This window comes from Papaver somniferum, chromosome 2 (assembly GCF_003573695.1).
Source record: "Papaver somniferum cultivar HN1 chromosome 2, ASM357369v1, whole genome shotgun sequence".
In the NCBI taxonomy this organism is placed as follows: domain Eukaryota; kingdom Viridiplantae; phylum Streptophyta; class Magnoliopsida; order Ranunculales; family Papaveraceae; genus Papaver; species Papaver somniferum.
This window is the reverse complement of record NC_039359.1, coordinates 138,974,827-138,994,141: the sequence shown is the minus strand read 5'-3', so window position 1 is coordinate 138,994,141 and position 19,315 is coordinate 138,974,827. Positions and strand designations below refer to the sequence as shown.

The window sequence follows — 19,315 nt, the reverse complement described above, 5'->3', positions numbered from 1 at the left end:
ATAAGAGGGCATCATAGTGAGGTTACCTTCCTTGAGCTATCCCTTCCCTACATTTGAGGGATAGGAAAGGGATGGAACGCAGCATAGTGCTAGCTCTAAGTCGATTTACCTGGTTTATCATTTCTGAATTTGATTTATTATAATAAATAACAAATTCAAAAATTATTAAAGAATAGTAGAAAAAATTTGAGTTCTAGTCGGGTATTAGAATATTTTTGAGTTAGCCGTCAAAAATATACAAATAAAAGGGAGAAAAAACTGAGCATGTTTGTTTTTTGCTGATTCGGAGTCTGGATCTGACTCGACCCGAATAAGATGTCAAATCGTTTGTTGTCTTATTTTGAGTCAGATCTGATTCGCGATCTGAGTCAGATCTAACCCCTGATTCGGATCCGTTTGAATTAAGTAATAAAATATCCCTAACTCATGGGAATAAGTCAGTGACTCATATTTTTGAGTCAAATGACTCATATCTGATTCAAAAAACAAACATATTGAATTAAATTCAGATAAGACAGGTGATTTTAGTAAGATCCAGATCCAGACGAGTCAAATCCAGATGAGTCAGGAGAAAACAAACAAGATGTAATTAGCATTGAATTAGGCACCGAGTCAGACCAAAACGTGTATACCATACCTAGTGGATGCTTATATGAGATGGAAAATATAGTGTATTCGGAAATGGGATAAATGCAAACTTTAGAAAAAATGAAAGAGCCTACCACTAGTCACGATAACAATTTTGAAAAGTACAGAAAGTACATTCAACTATAACCAAGATTGTTAAGCTTTTTCCATATGGCAAATGAATCAGCTCTAATAATTTGCGAATCAAGTACCAACTTTTTCTTGGCAGAAGTGATAATCATAACCAATTAAGATAGTAACGGAATGGATAAGGCTTAATGCGCCCTTAATCATCTTATTTAAGCATTTCAGATGATTGGAAATGTCAGCAGAAATTTTAAACCACCAAACCCAGATCCTACGAATGCAGCAAAAAATGAGAAAGAACATATTAATTTAAAAGAAACATAAAGCGACTGAGTCTGACTGAGACCACAGCTTTTCGAACCCAACTACCTCTTTGCACGCTTTTGGCCTCTTTTTGCTTCTTTCCGATCTATTGCCCACACTTTCACTATGCACGCAACCAAAAATGACACTAGTAACATAAGACAAACTGCACGATAGAGGAGTCAAAAAGTAACTGTTAGCGGTATGGCTGGGCGGCAAAATAGACTTTGGTGCAGGACGGTAGCAATGGTGGGAGTTGTTGCCTCCAACCAAGGGCATATGCTTGAAGCTTGCTCCTCCACCACTACTCTAGTGACAACAACTAAAATGATGACTTAATCATATTGCATCCTACTGGAAACATAATGGATATACTTTTGGCGGAGTATGTCACAAACTTAATGTAGGCGGATATTGTACTCAACTTTGTAATAGTAAGTTTTTTTTTTCCCGATGTCGACATGACAATTCATAATCAGGTAAACGACTGGAGAAGAGCAAGGACAAACTTACAAATCTATGTGACCCTTTCCATACCCAAACTAATAATGAAATCAGTAGACATTTCAAAGAAAAAAAAAATCACCAAGAAAAGATAATTCAAAAGTTACACTAGTAAAAGAGGTAGACTAGAGTGTGTTAGGAAAATTGGCACCCCGAATGCAGCGGAACACGTGATCATAAAGGGTAATTAGTGATTGGAACCAAACATGGAGAAATAATAAGAAATAGACAGAAGATAAACAATCACACAACCACAACACAAGATATACGTGGTTCACCATTGCAGGCTACATCCACGGCCAACACCACCAGAAAAACTTCCATTAGATCAAAGACCATTACATGCTCTTTCCGCAACCCAAGACAAGCCAAAGAGTTAACAAGACATACCCGAGAACACCATTGAAGAAACCAACTCTCTAAACCATTCCTCAAACCAGCCTCATGTCTTCTCTTCTACGCTTTCTTCACAGCTGCTAGTAACAGAGGAGAAACATGGAAACACTAGAAACTTGGTTTAGGAAAAAGTCCCAAACCCTAAACACTTGAACACCAAAATCCTCTCTCTACAAGTTTTTCTCTCACACCGATATTGACATTCACGGTAGCACACGACCCTCCCTACCAAAGAGACCAAAAACCTAAGCACAAGGTTTTACCACTCTTCTTGGTTAGATTATCACAAACCTACAATTCTAGTTCTATATATAGAGACACAAACTTGGCCCTCAAGAAACCCTAACTTTGAGAACAAGTTTTCCTAACTTATATCTTAAGTTCCTAAACTTTAGGAACAAGCTTGGTTAGAATAGAGTTTGACTTGTGGTCAAACTATTCACCGATTAAATCCCACAATTCTCCACCTCGGATCATGATTTCAAGCTTGAGACGATCACAAGAAATCACCTCCATCTTCCACCAGAGAATTTCACCATCTCTCTATACTCGTAGAATTACTTTTGAAGCTCAGACCCGAACTTCCATCTTCATGGAACCATCTCTTCGACCATAACACCATTGCGTTGATAAAAGTCTTCAAAACATCCTTTTCATGAAGAACACTTATGAAACTAGTCACGTTTCACAAACACCATGAAAATCTTTAATCACCATCAAAGAATCCTTACACATACTCTACCATTGATCACCAAGATAACTATCCAAAAGAATCGTCGCTAGCTCCACCTAACCAGTTAGCTAACAACATATTGAACTCTAATCCTGAAAGGAAAGTAAAAAATTAGCATCATTATCATACTTCAGCACATGTCATGATTATCGTGTATCTGAAATAAACCATCAGACATCTCCACTGTGATTAACAGGCTTAATCCTTTAAGCGATTATCAAAGCCATCACCAATCTGACATACTTTTACCACCATCACACCCAACATACTCGCTTAGAATATATACCGTGTGAATGCCCTTATTACTGTGGTACATGCTTCCGAGATCGGGCACACTCTTGATATTACGTGCAAGCCATCAAGAATACTTTAACATAGACTTAAGAACATAAATCTATAACATCTCGTGCATAACTTTGAAGCGTTGCTGGACTTGCTTCTACATGAGATCTCACGACCCCATACTTTCTTCGAACTTAGTAACCCATTCTTTATAGTGTATGATTACTAACACTCTTCAAGAAGTATATATGTATTCCACCCCATTTGACTTTATTTTGCATCCCATACTACATCATAAAATTAAACGAAGAACATACACTTCTACCAAGTTGAACCTCTCTGATTTGTAAATTACATCACAAATCCATCTTTGTGCAAACACCGGTTGAAACATTATCTTCAAAAAATATTTCTCCACCCGAACAATAAACCATCATTCAATTCTAAGTTCAATCACACCCGCCCATCCATGGCTCTGATACCAATTGTTGGGAAAATTGGCACCCCGAGCGCAGCGGAACACACGATCACAAAGGGCAATTGGTGATTGGAACCAAACATGGATAAATAATAAGAAGTAGACAGAAGATAAAAAATCACACAACCACAACACAAGATATATGTGGTTCACCTTTACAGGCTACATCCACGGCACACCACCAGAAAAACTTCCATTAGATCAAAGACCATTACATGCTCTTTCCGCAACCCAAGACAAGAGAAAGAGTTAACAAGACATACCCGAGAACACCATTGAAGAACCAACTCTCTAAACCATTCCTCAAACCAGTCTCAGGTCTTCTCTTCTACGCTTTCTTCATATCTGCTAGTAACAGAGGAGAAAATGGAAACACTAGAAACTTGGTTTAGGAAAAAGTCCCAAACCCTAAACACTTGAACACCAAAATCCTCTCTCTACAAGTTTTTCTCTCACCCGATATTGACATTCACGGTAGCACACGACCCTCCCTACCAAAGAGACCAAAAACCTAAGCACAAGGTTTTACCACTCTTCTTGGTTAGATTATCACAAACCTACAATTCTAGTTCTATATATAGAGACACAAACTTGGCCCTCAAGAAACCCTAACTTTGGGAACAAGTTTTCCTAACTTATATCTTAAGTTCCTAAACTTTAGGAACAAGCTTGGTTAGAATAGAGTTTGACTTGTGGTCAAACTATTCACCGATTAAATCCCACAATTCTCCACCTCGGATCATGATTTCAAGCTTGAGACGATCACAAGAAATCACCTCCATCTTCCACCAGAGAATTTCACCATCTCTCTATACTCGTAGAATTACTTTTGAAGCTCAGACCCGAACTTCCATCTTCATGGAACCATCTCTTCGACCATAACACCATTGCGTTGATAAAAGTCTTCAAAACATCCTTTTCATGAAGAACACTTATGAAACTAGTCACGTTTCACAAACACCATGAAAATCTTTAATCACCATCAAAGAATCCTTACACATACTCTACCATTGATCACCAAGATAACTATCCAAAAGAATCGTCGCTAGCTCCACCTAACCAGTTAGCTAACAACATATTGAACTCTAATCCTGAAAGGAAAGTAAAAAATTAGCATCATTATCATACTTCAGCACATGTCATGATTATCGTGTATCTGAAATAAACCATCAGACATCTCCACTGTGATTAACAGGCTTAATCCTTTAAGCGATTATCAAAGCCATCACCAATCTGACATACTTTTACCACCATCACACCCAACATACTCGCTTAGAATATATACCGTGTGAATGCCCTTATTACTGTGGTACATGCTTCCGAGATCGGGCACACTCTTGATATTACGTGCAAGCCATCAAGAATACTTTAACATAGACTTAAGAACATAAATCTATAACATCTCGTGCATAACTTTGAAGCGTTGCTGGACTTGCTTCTACATGAGATCTCACGACCCCATACTTTCTTCGAACTTAGTAACCCATTCTTTATAGTGTATGATTACTAACACTCTTCAAGAAGTATATATGTATTCCACCCCATTTGACTTTATTTTGCATCCCATACTACATCATAAAATTAAACGAAGAACATACACTTCTACCAAGTTGAACCTCTCTGATTTGTAAATTACATCACAAATCCATCTTTGTGCAAACACCGGTTGAAACATTATCTTCAAAAAATATTTCTCCACCCGAACAATAAACCATCATTCAATTCTAAGTTCAATCACACCCGCCCATCCATGGCTCTGATACCAATTGTTGGGAAAATTGGCACCCCGAGCGCAGCGGAACACACGATCACAAAGGGCAATTGGTGATTGGAACCAAACATGGATAAATAATAAGAAGTAGACAGAAGATAAAAAATCACACAACCACAACACAAGATATATGTGGTTCACCTTTACAGGCTACATCCACGGCCAACACCACCAGAAAAACTTCCATTAGATCAAAGACCATTACATGCTCTTTCCGCAACCCAAGACAAGAGAAAGAGTTAACAAGACATACCCGAGAACACCATTGAAGAAACCAACTCTCTAAACCATTCCTCAAACCAGTCTCAGGTCTTCTCTTCTACGCTTTCTTCATATCTGCTAGTAACAGAGGAGAAACATGGAAACACTAGAAACTTGGTTTAGGAAAAAGTCCCAAACCCTAAACACTTGAACACCAAAATCCTCTCTCTACAAGTTTTTCTCTCACACCGATATTGACATTCACGGTAGCACACGACCCTCCCTACCAAAGAGACCAAAAACCTAAGCACAAGGTTTTACCACTCTTCTTGGTTAGATTATCACAAACCTACAATTCTAGTTCTATATATAGAGACACAAACTTGGCCCTCAAGAAACCCTAACTTTGGGAACAAGTTTTCCTAACTTATATCTTAAGTTCCTAAACTTTAGGAACAAGCTTGGTTAGAATAGAGTTTGACTTGTGGTCAAACTATTCACCGATTAAATCCCACAATTCTCCACCTCGGATCATGATTTCAAGCTTGAGACGATCACAAGAAATCACCTCCATCTTCCACCAGAGAATTTCACCATCTCTCTATACTCGTAGAATTACTTTTGAAGCTCAGACCCGAACTTCCATCTTCATGGAACCATCTCTTCGACCATAACACCATTGCGTTGATAAAAGTCTTCAAAACATCCTTTTCATGAAGAACACTTATGAAACTAGTCACGTTTCACAAACACCATGAAAATCTTTAATCACCATCAAAGAATCCTTACACATACTCTACCATTGATCACCAAGATAACTATCCAAAAGAATCGTCGCTAGCTCCACCTAACCAGTTAGCTAACAACATATTGAACTCTAATCCTGAAAGGAAAGTAAAAAATTAGCATCATTATCATACTTCAGAACATGTCATGATTATCGTGTATCTGAAATAAACCATCAGACATCTCCACTGTGATTAACAGGCTTAATCCTTTAAGCGATTATCAAAGCCATCACCAATCTGACATACTTTTACCACCATCACACCCAACATACTCGCTTAGAATATATACCGTGTGAATGCCCTTATTACTGTGGTACATGCTTCCGAGATCGGGCACACTCTTGATATTACGTGCAAGCCATCAAGAATACTTTAACATAGACTTAAGAACATAAATCTATAACATCTCGTGCATAACTTTGAAGCGTTGCTGGACTTGCTTCTACATGAGATCTCACGACCCCATACTTTCTTCGAACTTAGTAACCCATTCTTTATAGTGTATGATTACTAACACTCTTCAAGAAGTATATATGTATTCCACCCCATTTGACTTTATTTTGCATCCCATACTACATCATAAAATTAAACGAAGAACATACACTTCTACCAAGTTGAACCTCTCTGATTTGTAAATTACATCACAAATCCATCTTTGTGCAAACACCGGTTGAAACATTATCTTCAAAAAATATTTCTCCACCCGAACAATAAACCATCATTCAATTCTAAGTTCAATCACACCCGCCCATCCATGGCTCTGATACCAATTGTTGGGAAAATTGGCACCCCGAGCGCAGCGGAACACACGATCACAAAGGGCAATTGGTGATTGGAACCAAACATGGATAAATAATAAGAAGTAGACAGAAGATAAAAAATCACACAACCACAACACAAGATATATGTGGTTCACCTTTACAGGCTACATCCACGGCCAACACCACCAGAAAAACTTCCATTAGATCAAAGACCATTACATGCTCTTTCCACAACCCAAGACAAGAGAAAGAGTTAACAAGACATACCCGAGAACACCATTGAAGAAACCAACTCTCTAAACCATTCCTCAAACCAGTCTCAGGTCTTCTCTTCTACGCTTTCTTCATATCTGCTAGTAACAGAGGAGAAACATGGAAACACTAGAAACTTGGTTTTGGGCAAAGCCCCAAACCTTAAACACTTGAACACAAAAATCCTCTCTCTACTAGTTTTTCTCTCACACGATATCGACCTTCACGGTAGCACACGACCCTCCCTACTAAAGAGACCAAAAACCTAAGCACAAGGTTTTACCACTCTTCTTGGTTAGATTATCACAAACCTACAATTCTAGTCATATATATAGAGACACAAACTTGGCCCTCAAGAAGCCCTAACTTTGGGAACAAGTTTTCCTAACTTAGCTCTTAAGTTCCTAAACTTTAGGAACAAGCTTGCTTGGAATTGAGTTTGACTTGTGGTCGAACTACTCACCGATTAAATCCCACAGAGTACTACTTGGGATACAATCCGTTTAACTTTCTCATAGGACCATTTTGGAGACGAATAACACCATCTTTAATTTATGATGATCAGGGGTCTGAATCTGACTGGACGGCTAAGTGGTTTATTTTCTTTCCATCAGACTCGACTTATACATCTAACTCGATGATCTGAGTTGGGTATAATTTTCTATATTTTTGGATTATCCTACTATTTAATGAACTTCGAATCAGAAGTAATAAGTTAGTATATTATCAAAATGTGATAAGTCAAATTCCGACCGTTACCATTAGTTGGAAAGAAGAAAAAAATAAACCTATAAGAACGAGCTCACACGTGTGTGGGAAAATTCAGTTTTGGGCAATGAGGATATGGTTTGTTGTAGAAGATTGATCTGATCGTACGTAAAAGATTGAGACCGTCATCTTAACTTGGGCCGAGAGTCATCTGAATCTTCTTTGAGTCTTTGACAATGGTCGAGTTTCATATGACTAGCTTTTTAATCCTATAAATAGCATATCCCTTCAAACACTCAACTCATACTAAAATTTAGTCTTTGTTGTAGGGCTTTCTCCCATGGATGTGCGGCCCAATATAGTATCTATGGCTTTATTCTTATTGTATATAAAGGAGGTATCCATGTAACACATATCAACTCTAATGAATAGAATCTCCTTCTCTTTGTGCCTCTTTATCTCTCCCACCCACTGCAACACGTTATCAACCACGATTTCTACCGAGCTAAAGTTGGGTTTTGATATGATTTTCTTTTCTCTAACGGATCGAATGAAGTTTCATAAATCTCCATCGTCATTGGATCTAAACCTCTGTTCTTGGATTAAATAGTTAAAGCTCCACCTCCTTGGCAATAATCTGATTCTACTGATAATGATTCCATTGGTCTTTGTTTTGTGTTTCGATCTGAATGACTAGAGAGGAGAAGATACCAAAAAATAGGTCATAAAGAGAAAACCCGACCCGTTCCACCGATCTGGTCCACCCAATCGAGTCCAGTCCGTCATGTCCTGTTCCGACCAGTTTCCAGTTATGTTATGTTTTTGGGCCGTGAACGACCAAGTCCGTGCCATTTCTGTGTAATTAGAGCGGGAACCAACATACGAGGTATGTAATTAATGGAATGTGTTTTTTTTTACATTGCATACCTGATGGACTTATTTATTTATTTTTTAGAACATGCCTAGTTCTATACTTTTTTTTTCTTAAGATAAATTCATAAAAGGTCAATTTTAAAGTATGAGTGTTGGTCTCGATCATTAAGAGTTTTGGTATGAATGTTATTTTGTTCTCATGAATATGATGTTGGCTTTAATTGAATGGTGTCTTTTGTTCAATTGGTTGTACCAACTCGATTCCAATGTATTCATTTGAAATTTAGAAATACTTGAGCACCATTATTTAGAGTCGGTATTTTCAAAAGATACGTTGGAAATAAAATCACATGTATTCCAATTTTTGTGGAAGGTGATATGAGTCATAAAATTTTCATTTCTCTATTTCATCCATTATACTAACGAACCAGTATATGTTGAAGTACAACAATAAGAGAACTATATTTAATAATTTATTCAACCTAAAGTAAGTGGTTGACATGTGTTGTGAGATTCTCTTGGCCTGTTGAGAAAAGAAAATTTCTCAGATTAAGCTAAATATAGCAAAATTGAAAATGGGATTAACCCCGAAGTAATGAAGGTCAGACGTACCGAATCATATAAGGCATGTGAAAAGGGACATGTATCATGAGACAAAGATGTACTTTCGTCTTCGGTAGTAATAACACCAATACACAAGTATCAACCGAGCATGGGACCAGCTAAAATGTTGTAGCTCCCATCATAAATGAAAGAATTAAAAATGCACCTAGTCATAGGTGTTGGTATATACAATATAACGTGTGTATCATAGTAGCAACCTATTTTCACATCAACTTTAACGACAAGAAGAACTTTGCCTGGTCAATTGACTTTTTAATTGAACTAGATCCAATATCTACGCTTATGGAATGAAAAGTACACCATTCCCAAGAAACATAAATTCTCTAAAGCACTTGAGATATATCTGGATGAAACGTAACATACATTCACTCTAAAGTAATTGAGTTGAATCTCACTTTTGTTACTAATAATGCCACACCACTTATTTAATAGATAGTGGTTTCCCTCCCACCAGCTTAAGGTATTTAAACTAGTTGTTGAACTATTTTCTTATAATGTGATTACGAGGATTGGATAATCAAGAGCAGCACTACTCAAAATTTGTTTTCGAGATAGAACAAAGACGTCACAAAATCTCTACATGTACCGAGAGATAATCACACCTTGTTAAATTCCAAAGAAATCCATGCAAATGGATATTATGTGGAACCTCACAGTGATGAAAATGTAATTGATTGCATCTTTTATAGTCTCTAATATATTTGGAAGGAAATATACTTTAGAGAAACTAATGAGTCAATTTAGTGAAATGTAAATCACTATAGTATTAATTTGGATTATTTAATCCATATTGACTCCGAAGATGAAATATTGGAAATTGACTCATACAGACTTTGACACTAACCATAAAGGAACTTTGGTTGTGACATGATTTTTCGTTTTGAAAGGACTCATACGTACATCACGGTGTTTGAGTGGACGAGACAACGGGAAAAAGATTGACAGAATGCAAAGTAACGGCATATCTCTCAATAAGTGTTTTCTAAAGTACTAGATGCACAACCCCGTCCTCCCTCCCATTATGCTTTTAAGCAAGAGAGCATATCGCTCATTTTAAAAAGTTTTCTCTAAAACAGGATCGAGACCATCCTAAGATGCAAATGGTAAACAACCCACTTTTACAAATAAAACAAGGTGATCTAGAAATATATCCACGCATAATGCGGACCATTAAAGTGAGTTGTGGCTATGGTGGATACTTTCACAGTTTGGAATAGTTACAGTTCCCAAGAAATGTTGCGTTAGAAAAACTAATAGCACATATTATACACATAAGAGCTTACCACCCCTTGTAAATGCTAGAGAGTATACATCAAAAGGACTTGATGGTTATTGCATGTTTAATAGGATCAATGCAGAGCATCATATACCCCATGGTTTCGCAAAGGCTATCATCAGAGGTTACCGATGGTGCCTAAGTAATAGGTTATGCGTATCAACCTATCTTTTATTTCTTTGGGGATATGCAATATTACACGCATCTTACTTAATTTTTTTTTTAGAACCCAATATTAGTCAACCTTTTCTGCGTACCAGTTGGTAACTGGAGTTAAGCCTGACATTCGTGTTCTTACGCATTTTTGGTTTCACTATTTATGTGTCATTACGACTCCACGTCGTACTATGATGGGTCTTCAAAACTGTTAAGTAGTTATGTTGGAAATAAGTTCCCAACAATTATCCGCATTTTATAACTTTTGGCAGGATATCTCTTACCGCTAGATTTGCGGGTTATCACTTTAATGAGACAGTCTTCCCGTCGTTAGGGGGAAGATAAGAAAAAGTATTTTCTAAGGGAACGACAGGAATTGTCATGGTGTGTTCCCACTGTGTGTATCATATTGATTCTTGTACTTCACAAATGTAAATGTGAAGTGATAAAGAATATTCGATTTTTAGAATGTACACTGATATCGCTAAAGTGACTAGATCACACATACCAGCTGCAAATATTCCTGCAAGGTTATAAATCCTCGGTATGGGATACACCATAGACTAAGGTGTTGGTGGAAGTGTAGTTGAGGTCGTGGCTCCATAAAAGAAGATGGAGAGACCACCAGGTTCGATCAATGCTCACCTAGAAAGGAAGTATATGAGTAAGGCACAACCTAATTTGTATCATCAATGAAATCATCTCATTTGATTGTCTCTGACTATGTCCATGAATCAATACTGGAGGACGCTCCGAAGTTTTAAATGATTCTAGAGAATAATGAAATCCTGACGGATTATGAGAATGCACATGAGTCAATGGAAGGATCATGCGTGCACAATGATGATATAATCTATAAATAGTTGCTCCAAAAGTAGCGCACAATGAGATCGAACCATGCTTTATTTTGATTAATTTCAAATAAATTGCATATTTGGCCTACACAATCCAGGTAGAACTTAGTTCTTTGGTAAATATACGGGTATCTGGTGTGGTAGTGCTAACCAACCAAATGTAAAGCCTATTGGACATAGATAATTAATTTGTCATAAAGCATAATGAGAAGAAAGTAGTCTTAAAGTACAAAGACTCGCCTTGTGGCGCGAGGTTTCTCACAAAGCCCTGGAATTTTTCTCTTGTAATGAACGTTATAGAGTTCCGCTACCTAGTTAGCTTGGTAATTTCAAAAGGACTTGAAATGCAGCATATGTATGTGGTTGTTACATATCTCTAAAAGAATCAAGAGATAGAAGATATTTACAAAAGTACTTGATAGACTTTTGTTGCCCAAATCAAATGGGTCTAAAGCGCAGAGTGCGTTTACAGTTAGATAGAACGCTCACTTATAGATTCAAGCAATCATACAGATGTGGTATACCCGATTAAGTGACTATTTGATTTGGAGGGGATAAACAAGTAAGGTATTTTTACTTGCGTATTCATAAGAAAGTTCCTGATTTGGAATTGTAGCTATTTATGTCGATGGTACAGACATGATGGGTACTCTTGATGTAATAAGATACCTTAAAAGCTATTTGAAATCTGAATGTGAGATGAAAAATCTGGGGAAAGCTCGACCGAATACTCAGCTTGTGGTATATTATTCCACCAGTTTGCATATGTCTAAAGTTGTCAGGAAGTTTAACAAAGACATGCATTCTGATAGCACTCCCATGATTAGTCGAGGTTCAAATGTAAGTAAGTAACCATTTCGTCCAAGGGAATATGACGAAGATGTGTTGGGAGAAGAAATTCCCATATCTAAGTACAATAGACGCATTGTTGTACTTAGTATAATAATGTACTCGATTAAATTTTACATCCTCAGGGAACTTGTTAGCTAGATATAGCTCCGCGCCAACGCAACGTCATTAGGGAATGACTTAGACTCGTCGATCTTTGAAGATCGTATTGCATGTGATGAACTACATGTAAAGTACGAGACAACATGTGAAGTACTACATGTGAATATTTATACCAAGATTTTATCCCACTGGGTTTTTCCTTGTCGAAGTTTTTAATTAGGAAATTGATTTCGGCATAAGTCATCAAGGAGAGAAGACATTTGAAGACCTACACAATGTATGTGAAGTACTGAGTATGAAATTCTATTGAACCGCACAAGGGAGAGTGTTGTAGGGCTTTCGCCCATGAATGTGCGACCCAATATAGTATCTATAGCTTTATTCTTATTGTATATAAAGGAGGTATCCATGTAACACATATCATCTCTAATGAATAGAATCTCCTTCTCTTTGTGCCTCTTTATCTTTTCCACCCACTGCAACAATCTCCTCTTAAATTTTCTTCTCTAAATCATTTTAATTTTATTTTAGTATTTTAAATTCCTCAACTGAATTATCTCAAAAAGCTACACCTTTTTGTTATGCCAAACTTGAAACTGTTAATAATCCAATGAATTTTTAAGGCAGTATCCGCATCCAATTCAAAATTTGTTGAATCCCACATAGTATCCCCGCATCCAGTCCATTAATGTATAGGTTGGACACCGACCGGAAAAAATACGGGTAGGCCGGATCGGATCCACGAATTCCGTCCCAAATGCATATAATGAAATGTTACAAGGGTTACTTACACCATGTTTGTTTACTCCTGACTCATCTGAGTCATCTGGATCTGAGTAAAATCACCCAACTCATCTGGATCTGACTCGATATGTTTGTTTTGAGTCAGATCAGACTCATCTGATCTTGAGTCAGTGGTTTGGTCTCGTGAATCAGGCGTATTTTATTACCTGACTCAAATGGGTCCGAATCAGGGGTTATGTCTGAGTCAGAGGTCGAGTCAGATCTGACTCAAAATGCAAAACAAACGGTTTGACTGGTGACTCGGTCCAAGTCAGGGGTTGACTCAGATCCAGACGCCGAGTCAGCTGCAAACAAACAAGCTCCTATGCCCAAAGTGAAGAGTTACCCATAAAAGTTGTTCTTTCAAATTTTACACCAAAGTTCTGACCACGTGATAAGTACAGTTTGCAATGGAGGATGAACAAAATGAAGCCAGTACTAGTAGATGTTGCATATTCATTATTTTTCACCCTTGATCCGAATATATTCATACCCCACACACCCCAAACATAGAGAGACACCCTCACGGGCACCAAACAAGTAACAACAAAAAACTCAACAGTGAAGAAATGAAAATCAGATGCAATAAATTACTAACTTCCCAAATCCAACCAAAAAAGAGTTGAACCAAAAACAAGAGAAAAACAAACAAAAGAAATAAAGAGATTCATCTTTGTGGTTTCAATTGTCTGCCTGTGATCTCTTCCCTCTCTCATGTCACCATTATATCCCGTGACCCATCTCTCCATTAACAGCAGCACCTACTTGTGTGCAATATAAATAGATGCCATATGATATGAACCCCAAACCCATTTCTCCTTAACATTCTTAGTCTCTTTCACTCTGCATTCAACAATGTCAAGTTTTAATAAGCACATTGTTAGTATAATCTTCCTCATCATTCTTCTTCTTCATAATTCAACTCAATCACATTCTCATTCACATAATCATACCAAGAGAATCCGAACACGAAGATCCGCATCGCCTCCGGTAACATCCGCAACGTTTAACACGAGCCATACGGAATTCTCAGCACAACAGTTTATGAAATGGGTGAATTTTGTTGGGAGGCTAAGGCATTCATTATTTGAAGCAGCTATTAACAAACTTTTTCCTTCTTATACTCTTACTGTTAGTAAAAATCCTAATACCGGTGATTTTACTACAATTCAGTCTGCTATTGATTCTCTTCCTTTCATTAATCTTGTTCGAGTTGTCATCAAGATCAAACCAGGAACTTATACGTAAGTTCATCAAAAATTTACTCTGTTTTTAGTTAAAGAAAACTACTCTGTTTTTGTCTACATTCATAGTTTTGTCATGTTTGGGGTGTCAGTTTGATTATCAGAAGATTTAAACAGATGAAGAAATCTAGTTGTGTTCTGGATTTTTGTTTGTCTTGATCTTCAACTCTGGATTTTGATTGTTGCAGGGAGAAAGTAAACATACCGCCATTTAAGTCATTTATCACAATAGAAGGAGCAGGAGCAGATAAAACTATAGTTCAATGGGGTGATACAGCTAAAACAATTGGTTCTAAAGGACAACCGCTTGGAACTTATAGTTCTGCAACTTTTGCTGTGAATTCACCTTATTTCATTGCCAAGAATATCACTTTCAAGGTAAATTTTTTATCTCCAGTCTAGCTAATTTCATCACCTGTAGTTGTCCAGTGATTCCAATTCCGTTGCATCACTTAAAACAGCAATTCTTTCAAGCCCAAATAATTGAGAAATAGACTCATGTTAACGAGTCAGAAGACCCGTCTAATTAAACATGTGGGCGCATAAGACGGATGACCGGCACCGAAAAAGCCAAGAACACAGTGGCCCAGTGCACTTCTCAACTTCACAGTCCATGAACTTGATCAAGAATTGTGAAGTTGTTAAGTGATAATACGAACGATCTGAATTCGAAATTCGTCAGCACTCGGACTAGGAGATTTTAAAGATTCTGCACTATAAAAACCAACTAGTCAATAGTTGATAATTTTTGGTTGACAAATAACAATTTTGAGCACGCCTTGATTTTAGTCTCAATCAAAGTTAAAACGGAGACATCAATCAAATTCTCTAGTCATTTCTATGTTGCCGAAGTCTACACTCTCTGTACACTGTACTGTTGCAGTGTTGCTTAGGTATCTTCTGTTCACTTTTAATGTGGTGCAATGTGCATGTTGCAGAATACAACACCATTACCAACAAGAGGAGCGATGGGAGTGCAGGCAGTGGCATTTAGAATATCAGCAGATACGGCAGCTTTTCTAGGTTGTAGATTTTTGGGTGCTCAAGATACATTATATGATCATTTTGGAAGGCATTATTACAAAGATTGTTACATTGAAGGTTCTGTGGATTTCATTTTTGGCAATGCTCTTTCTTTATTTGAGGTAATTCTTCCATTATTTATTGTTTTCCTTTTCTTTCTTTTTTTGGTACAAAAATCAGTGGAGTGGTATATATTTTTCCATTCTTCCCATTTTGAGTAAGAAAATAATTGAACTCTTTTTTGCATTTAGTGCAATTCCAACCCTACATTCACAAGATAACTATAGTTTACTGTACCTCCCTCAATAATTCATTAAAATCAATGCCCTTAGGATGTGTCTCTATACTAGGGCACTCCATCTTATCTTCAATTCCATTACCCACACTGCTCTGTATTTGAACCTCAACCACACCACTGTCCTACACATCGTGTTGACCGGGGCAGATGCCTCTTTGGTTGAGTAGTATTGTTGCTAGCTGATGATACCAGTGATCTGAGTTCGAAATTTGTCAGCATTAATCATTTTTGAACTTAGTTCGAAAATGGGTACATCATGTTTCTACTGACCTTTGTTGCAACTAGCTAAACAAATCATAATATGACCATGCCATAAATCAAAGTGTCACATCAGCGTGCTGATGGCAAACCGCCAAGTGAGTTCTTCCAAATTTGATGCTTATTGTTGTGCGCTTGGCTCCCCCTGCTACTTTATACTGCACATTTTGTTCCACACACTATGGCTTGGACCTAAGCTTTCTAGTCTGGGTCATATGCTCATATGGTCCAGTCCAATTTGGCACTAATGAAATGAATGTGGTTTTTGATTTGTGCTCAGGGTTGTCATGTGCATGCAATAGCACAAAACTATGGAGCACTGACAGCACAAGGAAGGAAAAGCTTACTTCAAGATACAGGGTTTTCATTTGTCAACTGTAAGGTCACGGGTTCAGGAGCACTTTACCTAGGCAGAGCTTGGGGCAGCTTCTCCACTGTTATTTTCGCCTACACATATATGGACAACATTATCATTCCCAAAGGCTGGTACAATTGGGGAGATCCTAACAGAGAAATGTAAGTCCTTGCTTCCAATTTCCTTCATCGATCCGTCGTTTTATATACGTTAAGAACTTAGGGCCCGTGAATTATCTCCAGACTATAGGATCCATCATTTCCAACTGGCTATCAATCAATGGACTACTCTCCATAGATCCATCAAATTTGAAGGACTTAAAATGAACCTGCTTACCTGCTTAGTCGTCCTTTGCAACATTTTGAGATCTTCTTTTTGGTTAATGTAAGAATAACTTTACAAATATATTTCTGATTCTTGAAAAGAAATTACCATGAAGAAGCAATCCCCATAGATGATTCCAGACAGTAACACCAAACAACTTTGCAGAGCAGAAGAATAAAACCACGTCAATAGCACGTTGTTAAAAAAGTATCCCTTGTTTCGAGGGGAATCGTACCAACAAAGGCAACAGGAAGGGCATCTGTTAGTGTGTTAGGTCCACGCACAAGGGCATAAAGTTTTGGCCATTCAAGGGCCAAAAGCAAAAACTATGCTTAAAGTCCGAGGTTTGGCCAAATCATTGTGGGTGCAAGTCTACTGCGGTTTCCAACTTGACAGGACCACAAAAGATAACTTAAGCTCACGTTTTGAGTTTTGGCAAATTCATATAGGATGGTGCCGACCTATATCGTTCCAACTTGGCTTACTAGAATAGCAACATCCATTACTTTATGTATATGCCAAAAGGAGGTTTCATGGTGGGTAGAGAGGAATCTAATATTCATTCTATTACTCTGTCTTGTAGTGCAGAATACATGTGTCAACCACCAAGGTAGGTAGAGCTGAATCATCCTTGTTTTAGTTGTTTGTGAAAGCCCAAAACTGTAACAAATCTTTGTTGACCTGAAAAAATTCCGAGGCAAAATCATCGTCGATTCGAAGATGCATTGAGTCGAGTGATCCATGATATTTTCAACCTAAATCAAGCCACGTTTCAAAAAGAATTCCACGAAAAAAAAAAATTCCCGTTTTTCCTCGGAGGCCGGGTAGGACAATGGAAAACTAACCAACTCACCTGTAGAGTTGGGCCTGGGTTTAAGTTGTTGAAAATTTTGAAAGTCGCTCTCTATTTTGTTTCCATTTCTTCTCTTCTACTCACTACTACGTTTTACTTCCAAGTGATTTGAAAGCTTACTAAGACGTTTGCTAGTGGCCTGGAAGTGTAGTGGCCGTGGTATCACCTCGCGTTTACTAGATCCGGAGTTCAAACAATTTACTCCCTGTAGGCATTACCCTGCACCACGAGCCGAGTCGTGGCTTTGTTTTCAGGGTCAAGTCTGTTACAAATTCATCCGATTGCTGGCCTTATTGCGTTTTCAAAGCTTGTTCAAAATCATTGAAATTTCAATCTCAGATATCTTCATCAGGAAAACAAAGTCTTTAGGTTAATCTAGTCTCAAGGAAACTAATAGTTTACCCAACATTATCCTGCAAATCTAGTAACTTAATCAGGCCCATTTTTAAAACTGTATGGCTTTAGCCAAACTTTTTTCAAAATGAGTTGTTCTACGCTTAGCTACCAAATGGAAACCTCATGGAATCCTTTCCCGAATGTAGCTTTAAGTTGATTGTGAAATTCATGGATTAGGGAGCTCGGATTTCCCACCAAACAGTCACCCGAGGAATCTGAATATTTCTGTCAGTGGGTTAAGATGTGGTTACTCTAGCCTCTAGCCCAACAATGGGAATTAGAAATTTAGAATATAATAAGCCCACCTCAAGTAAGTATGAGAATTTGGTAAAATTGGTGCAAACTTTTGACTTTTCATGTAATTCTTTTCTGATTCTCAGTTATTATTTTGTGTAGGACTGTGTTCTATGGGCAATACAAATGCACTGGACCAGGAGCTAGCTATGCTGGGAGGGTTTCATGGTCAAGGGAGTTGACTGCTGAAGAAGCCAAGCCTTTTCTTTCATTGAGCTTTATTGATGGTTCTGAATGGGTTAAATTGTAATATAAAAGACATTACATTGAAAACAAATAATGAAAAAAAAAATTACAAGAGCAAGAACATGATTTTATCTGTTTATATGATAGCTTAGGTGAATAATGTTACGAGGGATGGATTTTTAACGCTGAGGTGCTTGTTTACCGAAAAGGCCACCAAAATCCATATTTCCTAGTCTGTATCCCCGTTGGCATTATTGAAATAGCGGAAAGACATGATAATAACTACTTAACCAATCAAAAGAGAATGTTACACTTCTTGAGAATTTTAACTCCGTGTTTTCTCGGAAATGTTTTTCAACTAACCAAAGCCAAATTTGCTTGGGAATAAAACTCTTCGGACATATCAGAAAAAGAGAAAGGGAAAAAAATCATTGCAAAAACATAGACATATTAGAAAAAGAGAAAGGGAAAAAAAATCATTGCAAAAACATATGTAGTTAATCATATCTAAAATTAATACAACTACTTACCCATGTCAAAACCCATAATGAAGAATTAGGAATTATTTACCAAATCAAAATTGGTAAAAATGAAATTATAAGTTAAGATTTAGTTGATGATTACCAATGTACATATGTTTTCACCAAAATGGGTAAAATCATTAGCAAATGGTTCA

At 37.4% G+C, this 19,315-nt stretch overlaps 1 protein-coding gene across 1 annotated transcript; it reads left to right on the top strand.

The window, feature by feature from the left end:
* The first annotated feature begins 14,131 nt into the window (after positions 1–14,131).
* On the top strand, positions 14,132–18,892 carry LOC113354011 (probable pectinesterase 53). The gene is made up of 5 exons (XM_026597466.1): positions 14,132–14,652; positions 14,841–15,030; positions 15,591–15,797; positions 16,512–16,747; positions 18,556–18,892. Exons 1-5 carry the CDS (start codon positions 14,264–14,266, stop codon positions 18,701–18,703), a joined length of 1,170 nt encoding a protein of 389 aa, XP_026453251.1. The 5' UTR covers positions 14,132–14,263; the 3' UTR covers positions 18,704–18,892.
* Positions 18,893–19,315: the final 423 nt, after the last annotated feature.

Excerpts from the sequence above, each read along its gene's own strand:
- LOC113354011 (XM_026597466.1), top strand. The coding sequence starts at position 14,264 with ATGTCAAGTTTTAATAAGCACATTGTTAGTATAATCTTCCTCATCATT. Across the intron at positions 14,653-14,840 it reads ATCAAACCAGGAACTTATAC|GGAGAAAGTAAACATACCGC; the intron begins GTAAGTTCATCA and ends TGATTGTTGCAG. Across the intron at positions 15,031-15,590 it reads CCAAGAATATCACTTTCAAG|AATACAACACCATTACCAAC; the intron begins GTAAATTTTTTA and ends TGCATGTTGCAG.